The sequence below is a fragment of the Cibotium barometz genome, chromosome 4 (assembly GCF_041138505.1).
Source record: "Cibotium barometz isolate CiBa-2024 chromosome 4, ASM4113850v1, whole genome shotgun sequence".
NCBI classification, from domain to species: Eukaryota; Viridiplantae; Streptophyta; class Polypodiopsida; order Cyatheales; family Cibotiaceae; genus Cibotium; species Cibotium barometz.
The window spans coordinates 31,484,288-31,495,543 of record NC_141049.1 but is presented as its reverse complement, the minus strand read 5'-3'; the positions used below and the strand labels follow the sequence as shown (position 1 = coordinate 31,495,543).

Sequence of the window (11,256 nt, the reverse complement as noted above, 5' to 3'; positions counted from 1 at the left end):
AAGATCCATCGTACCTCTGGTGCCCAAGTGCCCCTTGCTGGGGGAGCCCGAGCCTGCAGCCGCTGTAAAAGAAGCTCTTTCCAAGGCTCAGCGCCTGGAAGTAGCCCCCGAACAATAAGCTTCCCCAATAAGGCTCTACTTTGATCAACTGGATCTATAATGCCCAAGCTCCCCTCGGCCAGCGGAGGTGTAATAACTTCCCAAGCGACCTTAGCCCGGGCTCTGGCTGACCATCCCGCCCAGACCAAAGAAAGTTCCTGATCAACCTCTGTACTTGGCTGATGCAAGAGCTCAAGAAGATCCAGCAAGACGTGATGTACCACATGGTCGCTAAAAGCACCTGATTTGCACCCTCCCAGCCAAGGATAGCCGAGCTGTACTCCAATACAAAAGCTTCTTTCGAATGCTCAGAAGAAGCGGGACAATCTGCTGCTCAGGTGACAAATCTAGTCCAATCTGGCATCCCAAATACCGCACTGCTATGCCAAGAGCAATCCATCTAAAACCCGGGTCTGGTCTCCATGCCGGAGTGGGAGCGCTATTGATCCAAAAGGCCACTGTCTTGCGCCAATTGATCAATGCTCCCGAAGCTGCACTAAAAACCTGAAGCGACTGCTCTGTCCTCTGAAGATTGGCCTCCTAGCCATGCAAAAATAAACCCGTGTCATCAGCAAGCTCAGCATCGAGCAGGTCCCCCCCCGGACTGGGAGCTGGAGCCCTCTCAAACCAACCTTCTCTGTCGTCAGATACATGCTCATAGCCTCAGCAAAGAAGAGAAAAAGAAACGGGACGAGAAGACACCCTTGACATACTGATCTGGTCAACTCAAAACTCGGCCCCCGTCCTCCTGCCACCCATCAGCACCTGGCTACGAGCTGTGGAATATAGAGCCGCCACTCTTCGAATCCAAACTGGCTCAAAGCCCAGGCGAAGCATAGTGCCCTCTAAGAAACTCCAATCGACTCGATCGTATGCCTTCTCAAAATCGAGAAGCATCACGACCAGGTCCTCACCGAGAAATCTAGCTCGGGCCGTCGCCTCCAGAAGGTGAAAATGTTGTCAAGGATACTACGCTCCTTGACGAATCCTGTCTGGGTAGCATGAATCAACTCCCCCAGGAAGGGCTAGATCCTCAAACTCAAGGCCTTTGCTAAGACCTTGTAGACAGTATTGAGGATCGTAATAGGTCTCCAATGTTGAATATCATCTGATACTCCCTCCCCCTTGGGGATAAGAAAGATCAGGCCCTCTGAAAAGCTCTGTGGCATCGCCCCAGTGTCCAAAACATACTGAAAGCCCCTGCGGAGGCCTGGCCCCAAAAGGTCCCAATAGCGCATAAAAAAGGCAGGCGTCAATCCGTCCTCCCCATGGCAACTATGGCGCGGAAGGACCCTCAAGGCCTCAGCAAGCTCAACCTCTGAAAGAGGCTCACCCAGAACTGTACGCATACGATCTGTGACCCTCCTCTGCACATGGACCCACACAGTCTGTCTGCAAGCATCTCGAGTCTCAGTGGCTGGCTCCGCTGAAAGCAGGTCTCTATAGAACTCGGTGGCAATGGCTCTGATCTCCCTGGGCTCAGTGGTGGCTACTGATCCGTCCTGCCTCCTGAGCTGGCTAACTCCTGCTCGAGCATGGCGAGGTCCAGTGATCTCAAAAAACTCCCCAATCACTCTTATCACCAAGCTGCGTCCACTGAAAGGCCTGGCGACGATAGTAGAACTCATGTCTCTGCTCCTTTGCCTCTCTAACCTCCTGGCGTGCCTGGCTCAGCTGGGACGCCACCCACTCACATGTAGGCTGCTGCTCCTGACAGCGCTGAAGCGAAGCAAGGCTACGTCTCAACCGACACTCCCGCTCACGTGTCTCTCCCAGCCGTGTCAAGGCTGTAGCGTGCAAAAAAGAGCTGAGCTCGATGAGTCCCCGAGCACACTGGCCTGCTGCATCCTGGTCAGAGCTCTGGCTATCATACCATATCCTCTCAATGTCCTCAGCGAGACTAGGATTTGTAAGTACCCTCTCTGGGATCCTCAACTGCAAGCTGGTCTCCCGTGTCCTCTCCTCAAGTGTCAAAATAACTGGCGCATGGTCTGAAAAAGAGGTGCCAGCGAGAATGCCAACGGAGCCCCCTCGCTCCCCTAACCTGTCGCCCACATAGAAGCGATCAATCCATGATAGATTAGTCCCTTCCTGCCCCGGCGATCCGACCGAGAGAAACTAAGACTGTCCTGAGAGCGGGAGAAAGCCTCATGCTGCCATGCATCAGTGATCCTCAGTGTCATGCAAAATCGCTGCCAAGCTACAAGCTCCGTGCCGTGCACTGTAACATGACTGCCTCCCACCCTATCGGCCGGGTCCTCAAGCATGTTGAAGTCTCCCCCGACACACCAATGTGCGGCCTCTGGCAATGCATCCGTAACTTGGGTCCAGAACTCTACTCTGGCACTAGCATGGTTGGGCGCATAGACATTGAGCACGCCAAAGAGCTCATCATGCATCCTCAGAAGGACATGCTGTGCTCTACCAGGCACAATGATCCCGCGATCCACAATGGCCTGCCGCCATACATCCGCAATGACCATACATACTCCTCCCTGCCCACCCAAGGGGCCAAACCCTACAAACCAAAAGGTTTCCCATCTACCAGGCATCACCGAACCGTATCTCCGGATCCTGCTCTCACCCAAATGGTGCTCCTGCATCATCAAAATATCAATACTGCCCCCAACCAGGCATCTTTGAAGCTCCTGCCTCAAGCAACCACGATAACGTATATAGTGTGCGCCGCCAAGGCCCTGTACATTCCATGAGATGATCCTCATGGATGGCCTGCTAAGGTGGAGACTGTCTCAGCCGTACGGCGGGCCTTCGCAAGCGGCTTAGATGGAGAATAGTCCCCATCCGAGCGGCTGCGAATCTGCCCACCCGGTGTGCTGCAAGAATCTCGGACCAGGCGCCAGTGTGGCTGTGTCCCATGGCGACTGCCTCCCGCTCAGACAAAGCAACCTCGTGTATGCATACATATCCAGGGTCGCGTGCTAAGTCTGCCACTATGCGAACCACCAAATGTCGAATCCCGGAGGCATCCACACTCCTGGGATCAAAGAAAAAATGAGCCAACTCCCATAGTCGGCCTACCACGTCTGTCACCTCCAGATCGCTCACATGGTGAGAAAACTCAACTGCCTGAGTCTTCAAAGTGCTAAGAGCGAGATCCATAGTCCACTCCTGGTCGCTAGGGCCACAGAGAGGGAATGAGAAGGCCACCGCTGAATCAAGTGCCTCCTCCCCTCCGCTCCAAAAAGCCGTGTGAAGGAATAATCAAAAGCCTCCGAGCACTGTCTAGTGTCGAGACGACTCAGCCGACTGCGGATCGAGGATATCCGTGAAGCCCGAATCGGCATGGTAAGTCTCCTCTATGGTGCTCGAGCAAGGTCGGTGCTCAGTGTCCGCCGGATTGCAGGTGAGCGCTAGGGAACTGCCACGGCCTCCCGGAGAGCTGAGGCGAGCGGGGGGGGGGGGGGGGGCAGAAGGGGTGGAGAAGGAGCCGCTGCCAAAACCGGAGCGGGGACGGGAGGAGGTGAAGGTGGAAGCGAGGCGGGAGGGGGGGGAGGGGGCGAAGGAGGGGGTGCTGGCATCTCCTGGTCCTCAGTCGACGCTGGGATCCCCTCCTGTAGGGAGCAAAGCTGTTCCTCACGGGAACCCAGTGATGCTGAGACTGTGGCTGCTGCTGCATCGGTCTCTGGGCGTGCTGCTGGGGCTGTCTTCCTCGACGGCGCCCTGTCTAGGCTGCCACTCCAAGGTCTCTGTGAGCTGAGCAGGTGTCTCGGAGGCTGCCTGTCGAGCCGCATCTGTGGGCGGGCCATCGGGGGCCTGCTACTGCGGTGAAGGTCGGGGTCTCCTGCGAGGGCAGGCCTTGGCCAGGTGGCCGACTTGCCTGCAGATAAAGCACTGGTTCGGAAGCTCCAAAAACTCCACTCTCTGATCAATCCATCCCCCCCCCTATCTTAGGCGCTCTCCCTGTTCGGGAGTCCAGGGAAGCAAACTGTAACATGGAAAAGGCGCTCTCCCTGCTCGGCCGCCGCTGCTGGGTCAAAGCCATGCTGCCAAGGTCTGAAGAATGCCCGAGCGCCCCTGATGTCAAGGGGACTCATGGCTAGGACCTTGGCCACGCTCTGGGCTGTCTTGAACTCGATCTGGTAATGTCCACGGCCCAGTAGCTGAACGTCCAGGATCTTGCCCACATCTGCAAGAAGGCGGGCCTGGAGAAGATCCCGGATCTCCCCTCTGCTGGGGCGAGTGCCAACTATACGACAGATGGTGGAATGTGCCTGGAGGCGTTCCACCTCTGCGGCGAGGCTCGCTTCCTCTTCCGAAAGAGAAAGCCTGATGGGGGTGTCCTCAGAGGGGCGGGCGAGGGGGCTGCGGGAGAGTCCCTCTGAGGTGGGGCGGGAGGAGCCTCCATCAGAGTCTGAAGCTATGTCGAATGCGGAGAGTCCTGCAAGAACCTAGCTGCCAGAACAACCTGTTTAATTTGGTGAAAAGACAAAATTGTCCGTCCATCCAACATCAGTGGCTGCAGTAAAGCTTACAGGATGGACATGGTTGTGTAAGCAGCTTCGAGAATAAAAAATCGGATGGAAAGGCTAACAAATGAAGAGCAAAAACCAGTACAGGAGGAACCAGTCAAAATGTAGATCAATCAGCCTTTGAAAATAGAAATTATTGAGCTACACAAATTTGAAAAGCGGCATTTGCTCATCACCCAGCGCTGGGTGCAACATAAAAACTGAGCAAAATTGTGAATAATTGGACTCAGCTTAAGGCTTCAGAAGAAAACAGTGATGAACTTTCCAAATCAAGTCCATGGCACATGATGAGGAAAACTCTACCATCCAACACTCCACTCTTTTTCCTGATCCTCTTACCTCCCCCTACCTCCCCTAGAGCTTCCTCTTCCTCGCCCACATCCACCCCTTCCTCTGCCACTCCCTCGGGTTGAGCCTCTGCCTCTGCTTGAGGCGCCACGCCCACCATTAGACCTGTCCTCAAACCTTCTGTCTTCTCTCCCCTCTCCTCTTCCTCTTCCACCTCTTCCTCCCCCCCTTCCTCTACTGTAACCTCCTCCATCACCCGATGATCCAGAAAAACTACCTCTGCCCCTACTACTTCTACCAAAAGCTCCTCCTCTCCAATCTCCACGGCGACTTTGATTGTAGCCACCTCTGCTCTTCCCTCTTCCAAAACCATCTTCATCATCAGAAAAATCTTCATCATCCTCATCATCACTAGCATCACCATCCCACCGTCTTGTGAAACCTCTGCCCCTAGCAGATGCCCGCTTTGATGCAGACCTAGAAATAGGCCTTTCCTCCTCACTCAGCTCATCGTCTGTATCATTCAACTCATCTTCCATGTCATTGTCGTCGTCGTCATCATCCCTGCCAATTCTTTTTGGAGCATAGCTGTGTCTTCCCTGTTGTTTGCCGGATTTCTTGGGAAGCTCGTCATCCAAGTCACTAAAATCAAAGTCAGTAACTGGCCCTTTACGAGTAGCAATGCGTTGAGAGACATGATCCCTAGATTTAGTGCCTCTTTCAGATGCTTTGAAAGACCTTGGAGGATCATCCTCCTCATCACGGTTGAAAACAACATCTGCATCTTCCTCCAGATCATCATCTGTGTCATTAGACATTTGTCTGTTGAGATCCGGTTTCCATTCTTGATACTTCGTGCGACTGCCATTGCCACTGCTTTCTGTACGTGAGGATTGCAGACTTTTACCAGAGCCCCAACCTCGATCTGATCCTGCTGATGCCTTCTTTAGGCCCCAGCGGTCATCATTTCTGCTTTGCTCCGGGCACAATGTTCCACACTCTCGACACTCTTTGTTTCTCTTGAAATTCCTAAAATTGCACCTGCAGCATCGAAAAAAGGTTGTTCTCCCAATCAAACCACTAACAATATGAAAGACTCATTGTGAAAGCAAGGGTGGAGCAACTGAACAGTATACCCCGGACACTTCCAATCTCCAGGCTCAAGCTCTTCTGCTCCATGCATTTCAGTGCTCTTAGGGCGTCTGGCTGAGCACCTGCGGCAGTTGTTGTTCCTGCGGAAGTTCACAAATTGACACCTGCATCACCAATGCCTGTGTCTAAGTGTTACAGCTCCATATTATGCTCATCTTATCACATAAGGCATATAAGGCAAGGCATACTCTGGGCATTTCCAATCGCCTGGCATCATATTCTCACTGTCAGCTGAGTCACTGTCTGGAGGCCGTGGCGTCAAACACTCACGACACTCCTTGTTCCTTCGGAAGTTCACAAACGTACACCTGCATCATAAAAATACACAACAAATTCTGACTTTATACTACAATACAAGCTTTAAATCAAAGAAGGTAAGGGAAAGCACACAGAAACAGCCGACATACTCGGGGCACTCCCAGTCACCAGGCTCGAGTTGCTTTGAGCTCTCCCTGAAAGTACCACACTCCCGACACTCACGGTTTTTTGAAAAATTCAAAAAATTGCAGCTGCACTCATCCGGACAGATCATCTCATATCAGCCTAGATCACAGGCATTCAAAGCTTTCCAGTGTAGCAAGAAAAGGTACAAAAAACCTACTCAGGACAAGTCCAGTCCCCAGGCCTATGATTCGGATTCTGCCTATAAATTTCATCTTTCTCAGCCACAGGCTGCTTTACTGGCAGGCGTGACTTTGGAGTTGGAAGGCCAGGATCCTTCGGATAAGCACTGAGCTGAACGATTTCATCCAGGAGATGACAGGCTGACTTAACGACACCAATGGGATACGACACTTGTGACTCTGCAACAGGAGAGGCATTCAGTGCAAATGAATACAGGACTCGCACCACATCAACTGTTTCTGCATTCAAATCTGGAGACGGTTCATCAAATGCCCTGGTGCAGAAAGTCTTCAATTTACATTGCTGACAAACCTGGCAAGCACAACATAATCATAATAATAAATCAGAGCATTGTGAGACTCACAGATATTGCTACAGAGCTGGGGATTGCCTTTTTTCTTTTACACAAAGCCTCCACAAAGATTACACCAGAAAGCTAAATGACCAGGATCATATACATACCTCATCTTCTGGGACTTCACAAAGCACGCGCAGTCGTTTGCTGGCATTGACAACCTTCCTGTCTGTACTGGGACAGCCTACACTTACAACCGTCCTTATGTGTTTTTTTGTCAAAAACCTGCACATGCAACCAGATTTGTGGGCTAAAAAAACCTGTATAAATATTATAAATGCCAAGGGACAAAACCAACAGGTTTAACGCCTGACCGTCCCTTGCAAAGAGGCAACAAAAGAGCAATAGGTACAGAATTGGAAGGACATGTTATTGGTCAAGACCATGCACAGGTACAATGGAAGGGCAAGTCATAGGTCCACTCGATGCTACACGCGTGACGCACCACTATAACAGCAAAGTCTAACAGAGTAGGTTGCGTAGCACGGGGCATCTTTTGAAACACAACTCATGGCTGCTGACAGCTTATGATACCAATCGCAAAAGGAAAACAGTTTCTGTGAACCGCTTTTAACACTGCATTATATCAGATCCAATGATTGAGGTGTTCAATTTTTTGCCCATGAAAGCACATTGCATAAATAATTCCGGTGGATCCCCGATCTAACCAAGGACAAAAGTGCCTCCTGCAGCCTTTCCCAGTCATCACTGCCTCAGAAGGCAGATGAGCTCATGATCTGACAAGTCAGCAGCATGGTAACGTTAACATTTGGAGGCAGACAAATATTGCTCTGACAACTCAGCAGGGACCGAGGAAATTCTGAGCAGTGCAGAAGATGTGGCAGGCAAATGAACTTCTGACAACACAGCAGGGTTGGAAGAACATCTGAGAGGTCTAACATCAAAGCTTAAGAAGGAAAGAAGAGATCATGGTACAAAAATGCAGTGCACAATACAATTAAAACCACAAAAAATGAGAGAAACATCAAATTTAAAACAGCGATACATATTCATGAGGCTGTTACAAATGTACGGAAATTAAATAGGAGGAATATGTACAGATCACGATACAACTTCATAATGCCACATACTCTAAGTAGGTACCAAAATCTTAATCATAAGCAAGGTTAGTACAACAAAAAGGGACACTTACTATTACTCCAAATCATATCGATTAATCCTGCTTCTTTGGCAGACTTAACAGTTACTGCGACTTTTTGCAAGAAAAAATCAATTGTTCCAACCTTTTAAATCACCTGATTACGTCATCTCGCTCCCGGCTAAACTCCAGAATTGCGTGCTTCATGTGAGTTGAAGACTGGAAGCGCAGGTACCCCTCACCTTTCATGGCGAGTTCAGATTGTGGCAGCTCTTTGAAGTAGTTCTTCTGATTCAGAACATCAAAGAACGCATTCCACTCCTTCCATGGATGCTTACTGGTCTGTACTCCATCAGCAGATTCATCAGTTGCAACAGGTGCTTCCAGGTTAGGGTTGAGATCTTCAACAGGATTAGGGTTAGGGTTTTCAGTAGTTTTAGTGCTAGGTTTTAGGTTTGCAGAGGTAGGGCTTTCGGCCTCAAGCTCACTCTCCGTATCAGTTGTTTCCATAAACATGTCTGCGTCCGAGGAGAAATCTTCCCCAAGCTCATCATCATCATCATCATCATTTTCTTCTTCTCCGCCGCTGCTCGCCATTGCCCTGGTGCTAGTGTTTCGCCTGCTGCCAGATGCAGCAGACTTCCTAGACTTTTCTGCAGAATCCAGACCCTGCGCTTTCATTTTGTTGCCATAGCCTGCATTTCCTCCTTTCCCGCCGTAGACTGCCTTTCCTCCTTTCCCTGAAATTCTTGCATTTCGTTCTTTCCCCACAGACCTTCTCTGCTTTTCGAGCCTGCGGATTTCCTCGTCGAGCTTGCGTATCTCCTCACGAGCGTTTCGAGAGGCCTCTGCTGTTTTTCCCACTGCGCTGGAGGCATTGGCGCAATAAGCCCTGCAGGCGAAGGGGGCGAGGCAACTGCTGCAGTTCTGGCCATGGCCATGGCGGCCACGGCTATGGAAGGAGACGTGGGGTAGAAGAAGCGTGGGCATGACCTTGGCCATGGGCTGAGCGTGCAGAAAAGAGCGAGGCACAGGGCATGGCGAGGCCAACAGAAGAGCTCTGCAAAACCTAATGCTCTTGTGAGCGAGACACACATAGTAGAACTGTGAAGAAGCCATGCTACGTTCAACCGCAGCAGAGGGCTGATAAATTTCACAGTCAAGCCCTTAAACCCTAAACCCCAAATCTATACAAAATGATATCATTGATGAGGAGTTTAGCCCTGAACCCCAATTAATGAATACATCATCCCACTGTACAAAAAAGCATGGTCATATCATCGGGCGGTAGCTCAGTCGCTAAGGCGTTTCGTTGTCAAAACCCAGGTTATGGGTTCGAACCCTGTTGGCTACCCTGATTGATGCCTTGCCCTTGTGTTCCGATTGAAGCCTTGCCCCTGCTTTGTGGGATAAGGGGGGTCTCATGGGTACTAAGCCCGCTTCTAACGCCAAACTTTAAAAAAAAAAGCATGGTCATGGATTATGAATGGAACACATTCTCTTTTGTCAACTAGTGTCGCGACTGGTCTCTGACGGACAAGAAGCATTTTGCATTTAGGTACATGCAAAAGAAATATGTGTAAAATCACCCTTCCTTTCCTTTCAGAAGCTAGGCACATCGAGTTACGCACAAACACGCATAAAGATGTACGTATGTATGTACATGTACGTATGAGTACGTGTACGTAAAATCCATTGAAACCATACATACCACAACTGGTGTAAGTGTGTGCGCGCCTATGAATGCATGTGTGCATATCACATACACACATGTAAATATGTGTGTATGTGCACGCACCCATAATATCCATAGATACTGGTCACACTCATACATATATGTATACATCGCCCTCAACTTGCCAAACTAATATATAAAAACATCGTGATTGCCATATATATCCATATAGAAGTGTCTAGCATTACAAACCCATAAAATGATGAGTATCTTAACACACTTGAACACAACCTCAAAACAATCTTCGGACAACTGGATTCTCTCTCCTTGGTAACCTATATCTCACGCCTCCATCTGGCAAAATGTATGCCATAAAAAATATTAGCATTGAAAATATAACTCTCGTAGAAAAAAGTTGAATAAGGATAAAAGCTTACAAAACTCATTTGGTGGATCAATATTTGAGGCGAATGTCGTTTGAACGGGCTTGTAAACAGCAAATCGAAAAATTATGTTTTGTCCAGTGCCTATGCACCGAAAATCTAACTTATCAGGCTTTTCATAATCCACAAACATTACAGGTACATGAAGCTCATCTGCAACCTTCCACAATCGTAGATTGTAAATTCCTACGAGCCCAAAGCTCTCGTTTTGTAACTGTCTCGACCATACAAATCCAACAATAATCTGGGTTCTAAAAAGTTAAGATATTCCCTGTTTTGCAAATGAATGTTTCAATAAAAATATAAATTAATCAAACAAAACATAAAAGCTACATAAAAAGAAAGTTTGTATATATACCGTAAAACACCAGTGCTCTCTAACAATTCGATAATTAAAGAAGTTGTTGCTTGGCCTTCCCAAAATGGAGGGTCTACAATTCAGCCATGAATATTAAATAAATCTTAAAAAAATAATAACACCTAAATTATAGCAAACGTCTAAAACATTCACCTTCAATATCTTGTCCATCACCATAAACAAACGAAAATGATCTTCTTGCCACACACACACTCTCTCTCTCTCCATCCTAAGCAATATATCCCTGATATCAAATATAACACACACATACTCTCTCTCTCTACACACACACACACACACACACACACACACACACACACAATATAAGAGCACTGTATATAAAAGCAATCTAAAAGCAAACAAAGACTGCACTTGCACACCTTCAGAAACATTCTCCAATCAATTGCTTCCTTCATTACATAAAGAAAGGTTTAAATGTATTCTCTTACATTTGCAAACTGCCATTTATATTTAAATTCTTTGACATGCCATTTGCAAAACCTCCTTGTAGACAACATTGGTTGTGAAGAGTTCATTTGAACCTGTTGTGCCACTTTCATATTCCACAATATGCTTTACACACACTTTCACTACATTGGATGATCTAACACATGACATAGCGACGTACAATTGTCCATGTGCGAAAACTTGCATGGCCAGATTAAGTCCCAAT

General features: G+C 48.8%; 1 protein-coding gene across 1 annotated transcript; it reads right to left on the bottom strand.

The window, feature by feature from the left end:
• Window positions 1-4,692: 4,692 nt before the first annotated feature.
• LOC147639156 (uncharacterized) lies at window positions 4,693-9,312 on the bottom strand. The gene is made up of 7 exons (XM_086787907.1): window positions 8,265-9,312; window positions 7,116-7,233; window positions 6,631-6,965; window positions 6,437-6,538; window positions 6,218-6,337; window positions 6,014-6,133; window positions 4,693-5,918 (listed from the first exon to the last, which is right to left on the bottom strand). The coding sequence occupies exons 1-7, from the start codon at window positions 9,224-9,226 to the stop codon at window positions 4,925-4,927; spliced, it is 2,751 nt and encodes a 916-aa protein (XP_086644033.1). The 5' UTR covers window positions 9,227-9,312; the 3' UTR covers window positions 4,693-4,924.
• Window positions 9,313-11,256: the final 1,944 nt, after the last annotated feature.